Source organism: Lineus longissimus, chromosome 10 (assembly GCF_910592395.1).
Source record: "Lineus longissimus chromosome 10, tnLinLong1.2, whole genome shotgun sequence".
In the NCBI taxonomy this organism is placed as follows: domain Eukaryota; kingdom Metazoa; phylum Nemertea; class Pilidiophora; order Heteronemertea; family Lineidae; genus Lineus; species Lineus longissimus.
The window spans coordinates 1076008-1094706 of NC_088317.1; the positions used below are offsets into that span (position 1 = coordinate 1076008).

The following is an 18699-nucleotide window of genomic DNA, read 5'->3' on the forward strand; positions in this document are numbered from 1 at the left end:
TCCTTGTCCCTGGTGCCTACGCCAGAGAAGACAAAAGACCCGTACCAAGTGGATGACGGCCTCAGATGGACACTTCCTTGCTGAAGACCGAGATACTTTGTGAAGCAACCAAACTGGTGGCCAAACATATTGGCATGGAGAGACTTCAAAAGCCAGGGGCCAGTTTCTCTTTCTGCGTAAAGAGATGCTTTATCTGTGTTATTATAAGAGACAAACACCACATCAGCTGAACTTAGCATTTCCTCATTCACAATAGTAGCATTAGGACTTGTCCTGCTGCTGACATCAATTGAGCAAGCAGGCCCTGGTGGCATGATACTCCTCCTTGCAGAGACTCCTACAGATAACCCAGAAGAGCGTCACTGCGGCGATATCCGTCATCAATTTGGCCTGGTTGTGATATGGAATGCCCATCACAGCCAATTAAAGGCGCAATTCTCTTGGGGCACTGGACAGTCCAGGTTGTGATTGACACCACTGAGTTGGGAGTGTACAAGGTAACGGAGCATAATGAAGTTTTATCAAAAATATATAAGGACAACGAAGAGCCAAAATGACCCTTCAAGTTGTCTTCCTTGATTTCTGAAATCATAAATGAAAAGAAACAAAAGTGTACTTTTTCATTTTATTCAAATCGAGGAAAGATACAGCACTGAAGACAACACGCACGGTGGTAAAAAATATTTACACTATAAGATCAAGTTGTGTCCTTGGGCAGAGCACTTATGCCTTCTTTGGTGGGCCCTTCTTTTTTAGTGCGGCGGGTTTCTTGAATGCTGGTTTCTTTGGAGGAGATTTCTTGCCTCCGGATTTCTTGCCTGGGGCCTTCTTCCCGACAAGGCTCTCTTTTTCGACAGGGCAATGGTACTGAAGCTGGTTGAACATCCAGACGCAGTCACAGTTCTTGTATTTGTTGCCGTTTCGTCGGATGGTCAGGTTGGTGCTTCCCACGGGCACACAGGCGGCCTCTTCTTTACCCTTTTTGCCCAATTTCAGAGTCTCGCATTCTGAAGAGCAAGTTTTCATCATCAGTTTTGAGGCATAAATGTGGTACGATTTGCCGAGCAAGCTTTCAAAAGTTTTCAGCTGAGTTGATCTGTTTACAGCGAATAAAGAGATTTTGGGACTGGATGTGTCATTTTACAACAGATAAATTGTTCCCCCAGAAAATATTCCCCCTAAATGCATGGTGATGGATTAAGGTAAGACTCTACAGAGACGCCAGATCTTCAATGCGTCAGAGATGCGCAATGGAATCCTTTGTCCCCGGGACACTCTATCCATGGGCAGACTTCCCTACCACCTTGGCCATATAAATTGAAAAAATGAACTTTGTTGTCCATGTTCAGATACTGGTAAAAGCGGTCAGGAGCCAGACTAACTGGTTAAATCTTTGAGTATATTTCAGTACAGTCGGCTGCCACCTCAGCACAACGGCTCCTGACTGACTTTACAGCCACTTTAGACTACGTCTGAAGACAAGATCTATTGGCGTTGTGCGTCGGTATTGACGCACAACGCCGAGTTGGTGATCTGCATGACTCACCTAGCTTGACGGGGATGTTGAAGGCACCACCTGGGGTGACTGCGCATGTCCAGATGATGCACCTGCTCTTCCATACCTCTCCTGCCTTGAACGTCTTGTGCAGGTTCTCGTCCTCACACTCTCGTGCGTACAGGAACACGCTCCTAGCGTTCACTGCAAATAGGAAAACATTCATGATCTAGTTTGCCATGGTACTCGGCAATTTGGAGAGCTCATTCTCCAGGGTGTAAGAGCTGTCGTGGCTTCCACTAAGTGTGCCATGCTCCAAGCTATGAAGTCGATTTTCCCGACCAATTTGAGAGCAATATCGTGTCAATTTGGTCAAAAGAGTCTGCTTCTAGTGTTTCTCCCATTCAACGTGGTTACCATAACGAACAATAAAAGGGGCACATGTATGGATAAAGAAAGCTAGTCCAAAAATAATATCGCAAATATAAACCCACCTGACATGACCTTCTTCATGGATGCTGAAAAACAAACAAGATAACATTATATTCTCTACTCTTGTTGGCTGCTCTGCCAAGTTGTCAGCATGGTGAGAGAGATGAGACATTCACAGCCAGGCCGAATCAGTCCTGGCTGCTCCACCGTGTTTACAGCATGATGAGAGAGATGAGACATTCACAGCCAGGCCGAATCAGTCCTGGCTGCTCCACCGTGTTTACAGCATGATGAGAGAGATGAGACATTCACAGCCAGGCCGAATCAGTCCTGGCTGCTCCACCGTGTTTACAGCATGATGGGAGAGATGAGACATTCACAGCCAGGCCGAATCAGTCCTGGCTGCTCCACCGTGTTCACAGCATGATGAGAGAGATGAGGAAGTCACAGCCAGGCCGAATCAGTCCTGGCTGCTCCACCGTGTTTACAGCATGATGAGAGAGATGAGACATTCAGCCAGGCCGAATCAGTCCTGGCTGCTCGATAGTGTTGACAAGGTGAGAGAGATGAGACGGTCACAGCCAGGCCAAATCAGTCTTTGCTGCTCTGCCAAGTTGTCAACATGGTGAGAGAGATTAGGAGGTCACAGCCAGGCCGAATCAGTCTTTGCTGCTCTGCCAAGTTGTCAACATGGTGAGAGAGATGAGACGGTCACAGCCGTCTCATCTCGTGGCATCCGATGACGGTGTATATATATAGGCCTATATATATTTTAGTTTTATGATGTAAAGTGCAAGCTCTAGTGAACTCGCACAACTGTTTGACATGGGGAGCCATTTCGTGAGTAGGTTGGGCCAGTTATCGTAGTTGAATCGTTGTCATGTATACTTACTTTCGGCGAAGGCCAGGCCAGCCACGACCCCGAATACGGCGAGAAATAGCGAAGTCTTCATCGTGTATCTGCAACAAGAAATGTTAGTCACGGTTTATATGATATGAGAGGATGAGCCAGTCCAAGTGAACCTCCCCGGGTGAAGCGCACCCGAAACCTCTGTCAACCTTCCATGCTCTTTTGAACTGCGGCGTCTGGGAAACACATCTCGCCACAAGTCCGACAAAATCTCGAGATTCAACTGCAAACGAGTTATTCCAGTGACGACTTTTGTGCGTCCCCAGGCCTCATTTATCAACTATGTACCTCATACTCAACTATAGACAAGGAACCACGGCCGAAAGTTCCGACGCCTCAAAATATCGGACAACAAAGACAACATTTTGTAATCATACCTTCTCGTTCCTTGCTCTGACCCTAAGTGGGTAAACTTTACTATTTTGTCTATCCTGCGCCCTAGTGCGGTGATAAAGGTGCAGCTAAGCTTTAGACTGCCGCACCTCGCTAGGCCTAGTGGTCGCTAATGATTGATGACCAGGTGGTGACGGACAAGAGTGCCCATTAGCCGAAGCATTGCACCTACTATAGGGCCAATCAATCGATCAATCGATTGATTTTGGACCAATTTGTTGTAATTGATTATCGATTTTCCACCAATAATCATCCCGACAGATCGTGTGTCTCCCGTCCATTCGAAGGCCGAGACGCAGAAAAAGATTTTGTTGATAGTACACTCCAAGATTATATATCAGAATACATCTTTACAGCAAAGAACATGTTGTAATTATGTTGCCAATAAGCCGAATGATCCTTTCATGGGGATTAAAGCAAAGTCACCGTCATAGGTTGTACCCCGCTTTTTGAGATCGCCAATGACTGGAGTCAGACAGACCAACTGAAGACGCCCTTGCGAGTAGCATTTTCCATTCAACACAAGGGATACCAGCTTAAAGTGATTCCACCCCGAGATTCTGGTTGTGATTTTGTCCTCAAAAGAACAAATTGAGAGGAACGGGGATGACCTTTAAGCAAATTCACCCACACCGATTTTGGACAGGGCATGTCTCAGACACAATGAGACACAGCTGTTGAAACACGACGGATTGTCCACTCCGTGTCTTCCGTGTGAGGTCTTAAGGTCGAATATAAAAAGGCAGAAGCCGAAACCTACCAGATGCCGAGTGTTAGACAATTGCGTTAGACAAGAGTATCGTGCTATATGGGAAAGAATGGTGATATAGTCATGGTGCTAGATAACTGTCCAATGAACATCCAATGAAGATGGACATCAGTCTAATATCAACAGTTTGTTGGATATGAACACCGAAAGGTTTTCGCTGTGTTATGCCACAATGTTGCGGGCTTATGCGTTAGGCTCCCCATCCAGCCATGATCCTGAGATTCAAAGCCACCAGCTTCTATGCGTATGCCATTGTTGTCAGCTTCCCTATACAGTCTCGAGCTCCTTATAATTGAAATAGGGAAAAACGGCAAAGGAATGTATGAAAATGGTCTTACCTTTCCCTGTCCTGCTACCTGAACAGTCACCCAACAAGCTTATAGAATGAGAGGAGTATGGAGGTTTTATTTGAATGGTCTAGACCCCATTCCCGTGCCCTGGTCTTATTTCCAATTAAATCATATGTAGGATGCAGTACAGTGCTACCGTTGCAGAGCGAGGTTTAGGAAGTCGCAACTGGAGGAGCATCTGTTCACAAGCAAATTGCCTGATTGATTTCTGTCATTTCGCTGGTACAACCATTAAAAAAGCGAAGAGGGCAACCAATAAAGACATTGCTGAAACTTAGGCATAACTGCCCAGCCTGCCGGCCCCCAAACGAAAATGATCAGGGATTCACCATCGTGAAATCCGAAGTAAACATGGTGAATTCAGCGTTCACCATGGTGAAATCGGAGATGACCATCCTCACCATGGTGAATATTTCACCGTCCCAATTCACCATGGTGAAGTGCTGACAGTTTCCCTGCCATATTGTATCAGTCTTTTTGGACAGTTTATACCAGGTTCTGGTCAATTCAAACGAAAGAATTTCCTCTCAGCTCAACCGCCGAGTATCAGTCTTTTAGGACGGTCAAACAAGGTTTTGGTCAATTTAAACAAACGTCTTTCCTCCCTAGCTCCTCTACCGTGGGCCATTAATACTATATGAAACGTATAGACGACGTACCCATGGGAGTAATGCTGGTAGAAACGGTATATAAGGTATTGATCAAACCAGTATGCTTGTGAAGACAGGTACAACCTGGCCGCCTCTTGCCGCAGCCACCAGGGCATTTACTTGACTGAAGACGTCGGGTACAATCTGGCCGTCTCTTCCTGGTTACTCTAAGACCGCAGGCACCAATGCCCTTTGGTCTGAGCTATCATCTCACCTGCTTGTGAAGACAGGTATAACCTGACCGTCTCTTCTATACCGCCGAAACCAGTGAAGGTCCCTTGATCTGGGCTATCATCTCACTATTTTTGTGAAGACAGGTACAACCTGACCTCTCTTCTATACTGCAGAGACCAAGGCCCCTTGGTCTGAGCTATCATCTCATTATGCTTGTGAAGACAGGTACAACCTGACCGTCTCTTCTATACCGCAGGGACGAAGGCCCCTTGGTCCGAGCTATCATCTCACTATGCTTCCGAAGACATGCACAACCTAGCCGTCTCTTCCCATACGAAAAATGTGTCTCATTTTCACCATGGTAAATCCACAATTCACCATTGTGAACTGTCAGCACTTCACCATGGTGAATTGTGACGGTCATTAATGAAATATTCACCATGGTGCACACGGTAAACTCCGATTTAATCCCTGATCATTTTCGTAAGGGGGTCGCCCAGTATTTCGACGTAGCCATCTCTTGATACCGTACGTTAGGTCTAGGGTTTGGTTCCACCTTATACCAATCATTATGATATCAGCTGCGCTTATCTAGAGGTCTCGGAAGTACCATTCATCCCAATCCCCAAATACCCACGGGATAGTCTATGGGAATAATTGGATCCATATGCACTGCAGCGGGGCTGTGATCAATCGATCGATCAATACTATTGCTGATTGCAAGTGAAATTGAATGATGAAAGCTTCTTGATGGCTGACAATCAATCAAAATATAGGCCCCATCGAAATAAGTGCGGGTATTTTGTCATTGTGCTATGTGCTGAAGAAGTCAAGACAGACTCTCAACGGCGGTCTCTGAAATGAAAGACTGTCCTCGACCACCGTCCATACGCACATAATATTCCTATGCGCGTTGCCCCTAACTCTTGCCACTGGTGTAAGAGTTTTTCGCTGATTTGTGCAAAATTTAACATATCTCAAAAGTTCAATGGTTGACACTCGATTTTTTTTGGGATTTTTGTATAGCGTAAGCAACTGTCTTTCATGTGAGAATGGTCACTGTAAGCATTATTCAGGAAAAAATGTATAATATTGGGATTTTCCGTGATTGTCCGGCCCAATTGGCAATATTGCCATTTGTGATGGTGAACAGAGCTAGGAGCAAATGCGACGCTTATGATTTGTTTAAAGAAAAAAAATGCCCGATTTAACATCTGTCAGAATCAGGGGAATCGGGCGTTTCCAGTGATATACGACACAAATGGGTTGTCCTCATGCAATCACTTTGGAAACGCATTTTGAAATAGATGTTACGTCCTGTTAATGGTGCACGTCGTCATCGCGTACATTCGGGAAAAACTCTCTAACGAGACCGAAGATCTCATAAAATATTTTTCTGTAATCCTCAAAGGATGATAAGTCGAATGAAATCCTATCAGCAAACATGTTGTTCGTATTGATGTTGCGACCACAAAAACGTTTTGAAAAGTATCAATCAACGTTTTCTGGCACTTTTCGACATCGCCCAGTAGCCAGCTTCGTTCCGCCGAGAGCACGTATTCCATTTCATATTTTATTCCCAACCAGGCCACAAATTTGTTTACATCCGGGAACTCTGTCGCCAAAGCAAATCATCCATGTTGTTTTGACAGGGCTCTGCATTTTTGAGCCGGGACTTTTTGTCGATAATTCATGAAATAAAACCCCGATCGTTTAGAAGAAAGCAAAAATTATGAGTAGTATTCTCAGTGAGATGGACTGGGATGAAGGCTTCGCCATGCCCGTGGCGAATGCCGAGAATAAGCAACTTGAAGATGAGGTACGTTTGCATTTTGGATTTGCTGAACTGCATTGACATTCTTGATTCTATCAATACACTGCAGGCTAGTCTGGCCCTACACATGGCACACAGCCATTGTCATGGTTGATGGCAATGAGGCATGCTTAATTCAAATTGCAAATTCATGAATAGCACGAAGTTACGTTGACTTGTGTCTACACTACAGTCATTTGAACTTCAACGTGAGACAAGAATCTTCTTGTGTGGTGGATGAGATGAGTTGACGGACAGGTAACATGACTTCTACGATAAAGTCTTAAAGAGAAGGGTCATGACGTGTGAAGAGTCAATGATAGATAAACCTATTTGTATATTTTGTATCTTATCTTGTTGATATTTCATAATCTCTCAGGTCCAGAGAAAACAGCGGGAGATTGTTGCAAGTCAGAATGAGCTCAGTAACATTGAGGACCGCGTCATCGCAATGATTGAGCATTTGAAACATGTTCGCCAAGAACTACAACATACACAGAATCTAGTCGGCGCCAGGACGAAAGAAATTGAAACTGAAGATCACATGTTTAAAATCGCGGACCGAGAGGATGGCCGCCTTCAGCAAGAGATTCAGAGACTAACCAAGGATCTTGAAGACCTCAAGGAGAAGAAGAATATATATGAGGTGAGCCCTTCCCAAAAAACTTAACTTTGTATAGGACAAGTGAGATACAGTGGTTTTTGAGAGAAAAATATGGATTAGTATTCCGAAATTATGATTGTCTTGGTTCTTGGCATTGAAATATTGGGGAAGGAAAGGAAAGGAAATTGTGCTCAATCTTGATAATTCTCTTTTCCAGAATAACATCTTCAAACTGACGCAACGTCTTGAGGAAATGAAATCACAGATGAACTGGGACCAGCAGGCTTTGGAAGCTTGGCTCGAGGAGTCCGCACGAAAAGACGAAGACGCCATGACGCTTGCAAAATATACGCGTCATGACGAGGGTAAAATTAAAGAATTATCTCTTCGTATGGAACACCTGACGGAAGAATCACAGAAGAAGAACCACGGCCTGGAACACGAGACGACAAACACACTGACAGCTCAGTTGGAACTCGATAAAACGGCTGAGGAATTCCGTCGTGCTCACGCTGAAAGGCAGGAGCTGATTAAACAGTGGGAGTACACCATTGAACAGATGCAGAAACGAGACAAGGAGATGGACGCGCTTGCTTTGGTGAGATTGAATTGTAGATTTTGGCGGAAAATGTCAGTTGATTTTCTCTTATAAAAAAGAAATTACTGTGTCCTTGTTGCCTATAATTTGCTAGATACTTGAAGATTGTTCCAAATGAATTAAGTCGTCTAATATATCATCAGTGGTAATCGTTTCAGCTATGATTATGCTTTGTCAAAATTTTGAAAAATTTCCTTGCTTTTTTCAGCAATTAGCAAATGTCAAGGAAGATGTCAGAAAGAGGGAAGATATGATAAAAGAGAAACAGCAATTCTTAGACGATGAGATCGATAACAACAAGGATTTTGAAAAGAAGATCTCGATGGCGGAACGGACTGCTGCCCGCATCAGGATTGAGTGGAAAGAAGCTGAGGAGGCGAGGTCTCAATTTCAAGATGAGGTACGTTTTCTTAAGAAGCTGATGCTCAGTCTGACTCTTGTAAGAAAAATTACAGTCTACAGAACTTTTTTGCTGCCGTGAGAATTTCAAATTTAAAAGATTGGCACAGACTACACCTGTAATAATATTATTTAGAAACATTCTTTAGTCTGAAAAAGACTCCATTGTAAGGTCTGTTGTCGGTTGAGTGGTAGCCCAAGTCCATTATGTGTGTATTATGCTATTCGTACAACTCTTTTATTCTTCCTGTAGCTTGATGCTCTGAAACGTACGGTCGACCGAACGGCAGTCGATTTGGAAGCGACCAGAGCTATTGTAACCCAACTGAAACGAGAGGTACAAGATAAAGCGCAGAAACTAAAACAGGCCCAGGAAATCAGGGAGAAACTTATAGAGAAATTGAAAATGGCGAACGAGGGAGAGTTAACCGCAGAGGAACGGGCTGCGGCCATGGAACAGATCCTACTGGAGGAGGAGAAAATCCAAAAAGAAATCGACACCGATCTGAAGCGCCTGCACGATATCCAGTTCAGGAAGACGCAGGATTTGTATGACTCTCGAAACAAGGAGACCAATATGAATGCAGAGATCCAAGGCAGTCGTGCCGCCATTCGTAACCTGAACGCCAAGATCACCAAAGTTGATCACGATTCCCTGAAGCAACAGGAGATTATCTATAATCAGGATTTTGCCATCCAGCAGTTGGAAAGACGGATTAATCGTATGCAGGGTGAGCGCTCCAATGAGGAGAAGATCCAACTCGAGGCCAAAATACGCGAACTCACTGAGGAACTCGACTCAAAGAATTCCACGTTTGCTCTGCTAGATATTCAGTTGAAGAGACTTCAGGTAAGTACGTGGTTGTCAGTCATTGTGCAATACTTCTATAGATCCCTGGCCCCTTGTGTAAGACCAGGTCAGCATCTTAGTTCTTGAGAAATTCAGAGGATGTACCAAATTTAGAGTGTAATATAAATGCCATTTCCTTTGTTACGTCTTTATGTCACATGCTACAGGATCTAGAACAGGCTCCACTCTTGCCATTCCTTCCTTGCATCATTTCAATGTCTCTTTTTCTTATCAAGGATGATATTCGACGAGTGAAACGTGATCTGGAAAAGAGCGGTAAAGAAAAAGCAGATCTCACCTCCAAGATTGAAGAGCTGACCTTGTACAACGACAGCTCACAACGCGAACTGAAGCGCCTGATCAATGGCAAGCAAGATCGCATGGTGGATGAGAATATCCTCAAGTTGGAGTTGAAGAGATTGCGTGATAATCTAAATAACCGGGCCGATGAGGTGATGTCACAGGAGAAGAGGAAACTACAACTGGAGACAGTAAGTTTCTTCTTACTAAGATATGAGTCTGTAGAATTTGAGATACCTGTCACAAAATTTTCCATCCATGTCTGCAGCTCATCTGTGATGAATACCATTAGTAATCGTCTCCATTTCTGTTCATAGGCCATGAAAGAACGCCGTCATGAAATCAATATCCACACAGACATGCTGACAGCCCAGCTTCGAGCAGCCGACACAGAACGCCAACAGATCAGCTCAGAGCTTCATGAGAGAATCTCAAAGATTGACAAGCTGAGGAAGAGGTGAGTATTGGTTTGAAGACTTTTCAAATGTTGTGATGACACTTAGTCCTGCTTTTATCCAGAGTTCCATGACTGAGTTGCATATCAGTGCCACACCATGGAGTATTTGGGTGGCCCTCATTGGATGGGTGGATCTTGTATCAAATTGCAAAAACCAGCTTTATCTTGAATATTTTGTCAAGACTATTTATAATGAAACCTCTGACTCATGTTTTATTTGAATCTCTTGCCATTTTAGGTATGAAATCTTGATGGTAGCAATGGCACCCCCTGAGGGCGAAGAAGATAAATCACAAGCGTACTACGTGATCAAGGCAGCGCAAGAGAAGGAGGAACTGCAGAGGGAGGGAGACGATCTAGACGCTAAGATACGCAAGGCAGAGAAGGAGATTCGTGCCCTTGAAAACACCCTCAGGCTGATGAACAGTCGTAACGAGCAGTACAGGAAAAGCTTTAATAAAGTCACTGATACAAGTAGGTTGATGGTCTCTTGAGGAGATACATGGCTTAGTGGTCTGTGGCTACCACACAGTACGGCCTGGATTCAACCTGGTTTTGTCATTCATTGTCTGTCTCTTGATGGACTGGTGTGAAGTTCATGAAACTATAGAGGTTGTGCACCATCTCGACTCCCAATCCCACCCCAAATCTCAACATAACTTATAACTGTTATTGGAATTACTCAAACCATCTCTGACTCATGTTTTTAGGTGAAGAGATGGAAGAGAAGCAGCAACTGGATGAGCAGCTCCGTGCAGTGATGGATAAGTATAAATACAAGAGGCGACAGATCAGGGAGTGTCAGGAGGACCTGCAGACCATGAGCCATACCTTAGATAACCTCAACAGGGATGAGAAGGCCTATGTGGAAATCATTGAAGAAAAACAGGTTTGTACATGTCTCGCCTGTCTAGTTTTAACATCGTGCTCTACCACGTCAATCATCAGAACTTGTAGCGTTTTTAGGCTGGTCGTGACTGGTGGCAGCTGTCAGCCAACTTGAGGTTTGGATTCACAATTTCACCTCCACCTTTCTGCTTTTGACACATTCTCAAACTACTCAAAATTCTTCTTTCCTCAGAATCGAATCCTGCAGCTAAATAGAGAACTTGATGAACAGAAGTCAAAGATGGACCGTGTTGGCCGCCAGCTGTCTAAATACTCTCGGGAAGTACGCGCTGCTGCCAAGTTGAAGAATGATACGCCTGAGGAACGTGACTTCGAGCTACGTGAACTTCGTGAGTTCAACAAGGGCGTCATGAGACAGATCGGTGAGGTGGCTCATCAGAATCCAGACATCGCACAGGCAGTGCAGCTTTATTTCACACAGGTAAGTTGTGAGTTAATGAAGTGAAAACTACCAACAATGATATAGGAATGACTTTTTACTGTCAGTAGATGGGACAAGGTTTTGTTGCATCCCCAACATTTGGTTCAATTCCGACTCTGATCTGTCTAGCTGTACCTCATGCAAACTTTACTCTAGCGCTCTTCTTCAGGCCAACTTGCCACCCCCGCCTGCCCCAGGAGCCGTGCCGTTCAGTTCCCGTCCATCCAGTTCCAGAAGCAGCCTGTCCTCAGTGAGGAGCAGCCTGGCCAGTCCTAAGAGCTCCATCTCAGCAGCCAGTGGTGTTACTCCAGTCAATATTGGTGCAGATTTAGGAGGTAGGTACATGGATTTGTGTTTGACTTGATCATGGAGGGTTTGCATGGTTCTTCAGAGGGCATACCAGCAAAGATTTCCTGAAGTGATCAAGATTGTCAGAACATAGTTATCCAGGTCTTGAAGTGTTTGATTTGACAGGACCTGCTGACTTCTTTGTACTTATAAAAGTTGCTGAAAAGCTTGGAATTAGCCTTATCTTTGAAAGAGTTACCAGCTAGAGGCCCAGCAGGCCTTTCAATTTTGCTTGTTGTGACCTAGCGAGGTTTTGGTTGTGGTAAAGTGAATCCCCAGCCCTTCAGATAAAAACTGTCTTGACTGATTTCTTCCTTTGCTCTCCAGGGACGCCACCAGGCAGCAGCCGTAGCAGCCAGAGCTCTGTCAGAAGCCGTGCCAGCAGCAAGAGGAGTGGACGATAGGGGGAGGGGCACATGTTAGATCGAAATTGTCTCTATGAAAAATAACAAAAAAGACTTATGTGAAATTAGTGTTTTAAGAATCACCGTCCATATTTTGAGGTTCTAGCCATTTGCATCCGACCAGAAGATAAGCTTGTTTGTTTTCCTTCCAAACCGTCCTATTGCAATTTTATCATTTGTGGCCAACTGTGATAGATATTCCAATGCGTTGCATAAACTTGAGATTCAATCCGGCCCCGAGTTGGCAAGGACAGCTTGTGTTGGACACTTCTTGGCTGCACAGGCAAGTTTCCGTCCTAGAATCTATGATGAAGGATAATCATGATAACATCTATGATGGGCCATTATAGAAACTATGTCTGTGATTTGTGATTATTTCAGTGTGGATGCCTCCTGCCTGATGCAAGTTGAGATCTTACTGCAAACTGGGTCAGGAGCCATATTGACTTTAGGCCCTGTTGGGGATTATATGAACTATGCTTAGTGATGTATATTGTTGTATAAAGTGTTTTATACTTGTGAAGTGTTGGATGCTAATAAACCATAGCTAAACATTCCAATTCAGTGTTTCTTGAAGTGTTTGTCTACTTATATAGCATCTGCACAGGCACACCCAACTCCAGTCTTGGAACATAGCAGATTTTCAATGACAACTCGAGACGACCAAGCACCGATTGTGACCAAGTTAGATTGAGGACTCCCTGTCCTTTGGGGTTGACTGTAGCATGGCCCACCATACATGCCTAGATACAAACGGCAGAGTCGGGTTGGTCTTGCATGTCTCTCTACTTTCAATTCAAGTCTGGATGGCAACATTGCTGATGCCCGTCTCTCAATAACGAAACTACAAGTGTAGCTGTGACAGATTGGACCCCGTCTCAGGATGAGAGGTTCTCATTGGCCCAGAACCAAATGTACATCCAAGCAAGATTCTGGTTATATGGGACTAGTGTCTCTTGCTAACAGGTTCCAGTGAAGCTTTCACAAGGTATCTCTAAGTCAGGTGTCTGTAATCTGTGAGGTTCTACTGTTGCATCCCAATCGATTATTCTGATCTCCGAACAAGCAAGCAATTCTGGACAACATATTCCTGAGAGAAATGAACCAGCAAGAAAATCTCTGGTTTTTATCAAAAATTTATTTACACGTTTTCAGCAAAATACAATTTATGCTTCACACTAATTTTGCATCACCACATGATTGCATAAACAATTGTCATGTTCTGTATCACAAAGAGTCCTCGACTGATAACACTGAGCAAGCAAGTCATTTCAGACACGTATGCCACCACAGGCAACACAACCGTCTATCTCCTTCCATCAGGAGTAAGCATCTCGCACCTCTGTAACTAACGAATCGACTAGTTTTTGTAACGTAAGCTCCTCATTGAGTACATCTGGAAAGATACAGAAAGCAAGGTCAGTATCAAAATGGAAAAGTACGACATCCCAATGAGAACCTGTTTTGCGGTCACTTCCGTCAGCTAGACAATTCCTCCATAGAGACTTTATATTTTGGTCAGGAATTGGCATATTCCACAGTGGTTGTCTTGTGTGATCAGGACACCACTCTAATAAGGTCATGAGGAATCTCCACTGTATGGGGTGTGCAAGAATTGGTCAACATTTCTGTATCTAGATGTCTATTTCACTCCTCATGAGGCAGAAAACGAAAAGGTCTTGAAATTGTTTTGCACTATACAAGTTTTCTGAAGTTCCATTTCATTCCTTACCGCCAATAATTTCAGTGGGTGGCTTGCCACCTCCATGAGCCAGTAACTTGTGTCTGTATTTGTCTCCACTCGTTCTGAAAAGGCAACAAGTAAACAATAGACAACAATGATTAAACACCCATCAGTCAAACACAGTTTTAGTTCAGAAGTCTTTGTGGTGATTGTTTATACATTTTCAAATGCTTACCTGCTAAAAGGATCATCTTTAAACATTTTATGCCAAATTCTGGAAGCTACAGCTCTTGAGAGAAGATACGAATAATACTTTGCACCGTAGCCAACAAGATGGCCGAAACGTAGCTGGGCAGCTGTTCCAGTAACGTGGGGTACAATGTAATACTGGTTCTGAATATCACGCAGAATCTCTGTTGTATCCCTGTGAAGTGGGTGTTCCCCGTGGTAGAGGAGATCCATCATCGAATACACAATCTGGAGCTGTTTTTCCTGGAAGAAAGACAAAATTAGTATGGCTTATATCTTCAAAGTCCCCTAAAAGTCAACCAAAGCCAGCGTGGCATCACTAATGAGGATGAACTCCATCTTGACAAATGCTCTATCAGTTCATAGAGCCTTTGGCAGTCAAGCTCCAACCTATACCTTCTTGTAGTCAGAATGAGTTTACCATGCGTTGTGGTGCAAAACACCAGTCACAGGGATTTAACCAGATAGCTTTTGGCAGACAGAGCTGATCAGGTTAGGTAGGCAGTTCAACATCCAAACTCTACCAAAATAAAGCCAATCAATTAGCCATATCACAGAGGGATTTAATATCACTTACAATAGCCATGAACATCTTTTTGGTGGAACACATGCTTTCTAAGATCTCTGGAGGCAGGAAGGCACCAGTCTTATAATGCCGCGCAAATGTGGAGAGAACCTGAAGAAAAACTTTGCAAAGTATTTGAATTGTCAAAGAGAGACACCCTGATACCTTGTCCTGACGATGGAAGCTGACAAGTCGATCAACACTCCCGGATAATTTATCACAATTGGTTTAATTTTTGACCAGGTTATTTTGGTTCTGAAATACTCTCAAAGTAGAAAGGGATACTAACTCTTGGATCAGAAGCGAAGTATTCCATCAAGACAGATGGCACCTCAGCAAAGTCCGTTGAGCACCTTGTCCCAGTGACATGTTGATATTTCGTCCGTCCTAACATCGAGTGCATAGCGTGGCCGAACTCATGGAATAGATTCTCTACCATTCCTGGTGTTAGTAGAGATGGCATCGTCAGGGAAGGTGGGGGGAAGTTGAGGTTCAGGACAACAATGGGAAGCTGAAATGACAAAATTGCATCAAAATAGGACAGAATATGAACTCATGCCTATATTCATCATCAATCCTTTTTTCTAATAAGAATAAATTTACCAAGAATCACGAAATGCATATGGTTGCACCAACCTGGTATTGTCCGCTAGCCAGTTCTCTCCCACCTCGTATCGTGTAGTGACAATCGACAACCATCTTCCCAGTGCGCTCGAAGAAATCACAGTAGATGTAACCAAGCGGGCCTTCAGTTTGGTGAACAACAGACTGAATTGAAATAATGACAGAGTGAAACAGCAATGGGGACATTTCAGGTTAGTTAGAAACCTCTAATTGTTTTTTAATAGCTGTCAGACTTGAGAAAGGTAATACCTTAGGATGTACGGTGAACAAACCATACTAGTGGTTAACTATCGGAGTTCACTCACCACTTTATGCACAAGGGGATGCCAGACCTCTCCACTGCCAGGGTCCTCATAGATGAGACTGACACCAAACAGGTTGAGGAAGAGAGAGTTGAGGCCTTCCATGCACGCACCGAGAGAGAAATAGGGAGACAACTCAGCACTGTCCATCACACATCTGAAGAGAAAGGGGAAAGGTGATGAACAGAGATAACAGTAGTGATTTGTGATCCAGTCAGAACAAAGAAGTAGGCAAACAATGGTTTCAAAAGCTTACTTATCATGTCTTGCCATCGCTGTGTAGTATGGAGGATCCCAGGGGAAAACATCCTGAAACAAAAACAAGAATTGTGAACTTCATTATCACACGATGTGAGATGATGATAATACATACCAACACAAACTGAACAGGCATCAGAACTTATCCTAATTCCGCTTCGGTCCCCTTGAGAACCAGCAATAAGATCGGTGTCTGACACGCATTTAGAACCAATACTTTGTGCAGCTTTATCTCCAAATGGAACCTACCTCCACCTTGCCATTATGCTTCTTCTTCATGTCCTTGATGATGTCCAGATCCATCTTTGCATATGTTTTCACATTTTCTGCCAGCAATTTCAGGAACTGCATGACATTTTCTGAAATAAAGGATTCCATCTGTATCAAGTACGAGTACTAATCATTGCAATGGACTTGTACAGAGTGTCCAAGTGTTTTTCGTGCACTGATCCTCACTCAATTTAGAGTCTACTTAGTGGAGTACATCTTCAGGCTAAAAACCTTCAACGCTGCAGAGAAGTGAGCAAACCTATAAAGAAAGAATGATATATTCTATATTGTGGTAGTTATTTGGTCTCTCTTACCTGGGGTCTCCAACACGGTGTTATTCTGAGCTCGGTGAGAGTACGACGTGAAGCCCACCAACTTGGCAAGTTGATCTCGGGCTGATAACAAGGAGTCTAACAGATGACTCTGGTGGTCGCGAGGATGAAGAAAGATCTTGTACGCAGCTTCTCGCACCAGGTCATTGTGGTGATCGGCGAAGAACGAATTGATGACCACGTTGTCACCCTCAAGGCTAAAACTGAAAGACAGACGTTAAAAGTTTCAGAATTTTCAGTCGTTGTGCTTCTGCCATGGAAAAAAGTCAACTGGCCAACACAACATGAATAATGAACTTACCAATGCTGTAGGTGTTCTGGCAGATACTTCTTGGGCATTGTGTTTGGAGCCTGACAACCCTGGGTAAAGAACGTGCCGAGTTCCAAGATGGAGTTATTCAGATCAACATACCGTTCTCTCTGGAAGAAAATTTGGGCTGGTCAGTCTTCTAAAAGAACTCTACAAACTTTTGTACCTAATTAAATGAATTTTGTGTGCTATCTGTCAAAATCAAAACAAAACAAAACTTGTACTTGCATGAGCACTAAACAAATATTTAGAGGGCCCTAGTCTTTCTGTGACTGGTTGATGCACTTTATGATGGCAAAGATTTTTCCTACCTTTTTCTGTTCGAGGTGAATTCCACTTTGTTCAAAGTCAATCAGAAATAACTTTGTCACCCTTTTGTCGATGTCGTCCATCGGAACTCCGTCACCATTTTCATGGACTTGTTTCAAGGCATTGTACAAATCCACATTAGTATTCAGCCTGAACAAAAGGAAAATACATCCTGCTTCAGCAAATTCTGGGTTTAAAATTTCATGTGATATCATGTACTTTAAAAAGAAAAACCTGAAGACAGAAAACAGAAACTCACCTCTCTACAAGTCCACTGATGTTAGCACAAGCTTCCTGAGCTGCCTGAGCATAGTTAGGATCTGGGTGACCACTCCGAACAAAATCAGCCTACAGAAAACGAAAGGAGTTTTTACCCATGAAAAGATTTCTCAACAGCTGCAATTTTTTACTGACATTTTAATGACTTTGATGATCTTTCCAGCAGATCAATTACATAAAGCATTCTGACATGACCATTCGATCAATGAATATTACATATTTCTAAGTTTTCTGAAAAGCCCTGGTCCCTAAAGAATGAAACCTACCATGTCCGCGACCTGACACAACACATCTGATAAATCATCAAAGATCTGAACCATCTTCCTCTTACGATTGGGGCTGGTCGCTTCTGCAATCAACTTCTCAGCATGTTCGGTGGCAGACTCTTGCAGGAGGTAGAAACCAGAGAACTCCTTCAGCTGAGGGATTTTGAATAAGCCCTGGAAAAGAAAAAGAAAAGGATCAAAGGAATGGTGGGAAGATCTCATCCAAATTAACCACATCAGCAGAATTCATCTTAGTTGTTCCAACTGCGATCATTGTTGCATCATGCTGTTTTACCTTGACTCACACTGTTAATCTACGAGTTTCCAATTTAAATACTCCCTAAATGCGAGTTGGCCTCACCTCTCTTGGCTTTACCAAATTTCTTGCAGTATTCTTTAATGGTTTGGTATTGAAAGTTGCTGCAAGGGGAGACCAGGTTGTCACACATCGTCGACCAAGAGCCCCTGTCAATTGCATTAGGAGCCTCATCTCAAATCTGTAAAGAATCAGAATAGAATTGATATGTTCGTTATGATTGACGGCTTCTGACATTACATACAAAGTATGTTACATGGGGCATAGGCAGGCCTACATACTGATGGTTTCTAGTCTTTGCTTGGGGATATCATGACATTGCCTTTACACTTCAGTCCGCACTTGGATTTCTTGCCATTAAGTATGTAGCTAGGTCACAGTTAGTTGGTTGAAGACAGTTCGTGGGTTCATCACCGACATCAGTTTACTGTAAAGTGTAAATTTTTCAGGAAAGGGACACTTGTCAATTCAAATCATTTGAAGAGCTATGTTATGAATGATTACCCTGATGTTCTAAGTCTTCATGAGGTAAGGAAATCACAATTCAGCTGATCAAAAGAGTAAATTTCAGAAAAAAATTGAAATATTTTTGCAAAATTTATTTTTCCTGGGCGCAGCCATATTGAAACTTGCGCCCTCTTTCTTTGAGTTTGATGCTA

At 43.4% G+C, this 18699-nt stretch overlaps 3 protein-coding genes across 3 annotated transcripts; 1 reads left to right on the plus strand and 2 right to left on the minus strand.

Moving 5' to 3' along the window:
* Positions 1-613: 613 nt before the first annotated feature.
* On the minus strand, positions 614-3327 carry LOC135494923 (uncharacterized). The gene is made up of 5 exons (XM_064783259.1): positions 3215-3327; positions 2820-2887; positions 1990-2013; positions 1547-1699; positions 614-1007 (listed from the first exon to the last, which is right to left on the minus strand). Exons 2-5 carry the CDS (start codon positions 2878-2880, stop codon positions 724-726), a joined length of 522 nt encoding a protein of 173 aa, XP_064639329.1. The 5' UTR covers positions 2881-2887; positions 3215-3327; the 3' UTR covers positions 614-723.
* Positions 3328-6811: 3484 nt separating this feature from the next.
* Positions 6812-12830, plus strand: LOC135494879 (coiled-coil domain-containing protein 39-like). Its single transcript, XM_064783187.1, has 12 exons — positions 6812-6992; positions 7366-7632; positions 7808-8188; positions 8397-8588; positions 8841-9437; positions 9674-9928; positions 10055-10194; positions 10433-10668; positions 10905-11083; positions 11276-11524; positions 11694-11859; positions 12200-12830. Exons 1-12 carry the CDS (start codon positions 6906-6908, stop codon positions 12274-12276), a joined length of 2826 nt encoding a protein of 941 aa, XP_064639257.1. The 5' UTR covers positions 6812-6905; the 3' UTR covers positions 12277-12830.
* Positions 12831-13400: 570 nt separating this feature from the next.
* Positions 13401-18680, minus strand: LOC135494583 (mitochondrial intermediate peptidase-like). The gene is made up of 16 exons (XM_064782684.1): positions 18545-18680; positions 18086-18221; positions 17725-17898; positions 17439-17527; positions 17182-17329; positions 16862-16980; positions 16543-16763; positions 16208-16317; positions 15957-16009; positions 15704-15857; positions 15411-15542; positions 15064-15285; positions 14787-14885; positions 14196-14452; positions 14009-14082; positions 13401-13672 (listed from the first exon to the last, which is right to left on the minus strand). The coding sequence occupies exons 2-16, from the start codon at positions 18212-18214 to the stop codon at positions 13596-13598; spliced, it is 2058 nt and encodes a 685-aa protein (XP_064638754.1). The 5' UTR covers positions 18215-18221; positions 18545-18680; the 3' UTR covers positions 13401-13595.
* Positions 18681-18699: the final 19 nt, after the last annotated feature.

Excerpts from the sequence above, each read along its gene's own strand:
- LOC135494583 (XM_064782684.1), bottom strand. The coding sequence starts at position 18,214 with ATGAGGCTCCTAATGCAATTGACAGGGGCTCTTGGTCGACGATGTGTG. Across the intron at positions 16,981-17,181 it reads TTCACCTCGAACAGAAAAAG|AGAGAACGGTATGTTGATCT; the intron begins GTAGGAAAAATC and ends ATTTTCTTCCAG. Across the intron at positions 16,764-16,861 it reads CCAGAACACCTACAGCATTG|TTTTAGCCTTGAGGGTGACA; the intron begins GTAAGTTCATTA and ends TCTGTCTTTCAG.
- LOC135494923 (XM_064783259.1), bottom strand. The coding sequence starts at position 2,880 with ATGAAGACTTCGCTATTTCTCGCCGTATTCGGGGTCGTGGCTGGCCTG. Across the intron at positions 1,700-1,989 it reads CATGAAGAAGGTCATGTCAG|TGAACGCTAGGAGCGTGTTC; the intron begins GTGGGTTTATAT and ends TCCTATTTGCAG. Across the intron at positions 1,008-1,546 it reads CAACATCCCCGTCAAGCTAG|AATGCGAGACTCTGAAATTG; the intron begins GTGAGTCATGCA and ends CTTGCTCTTCAG.
- LOC135494879 (XM_064783187.1), top strand. The coding sequence starts at position 6,906 with ATGAGTAGTATTCTCAGTGAGATGGACTGGGATGAAGGCTTCGCCATG. Across the intron at positions 8,589-8,840 it reads GGTCTCAATTTCAAGATGAG|CTTGATGCTCTGAAACGTAC; the intron begins GTACGTTTTCTT and ends TTCTTCCTGTAG. Across the intron at positions 11,525-11,693 it reads TGCAGCTTTATTTCACACAG|GCCAACTTGCCACCCCCGCC; the intron begins GTAAGTTGTGAG and ends GCTCTTCTTCAG.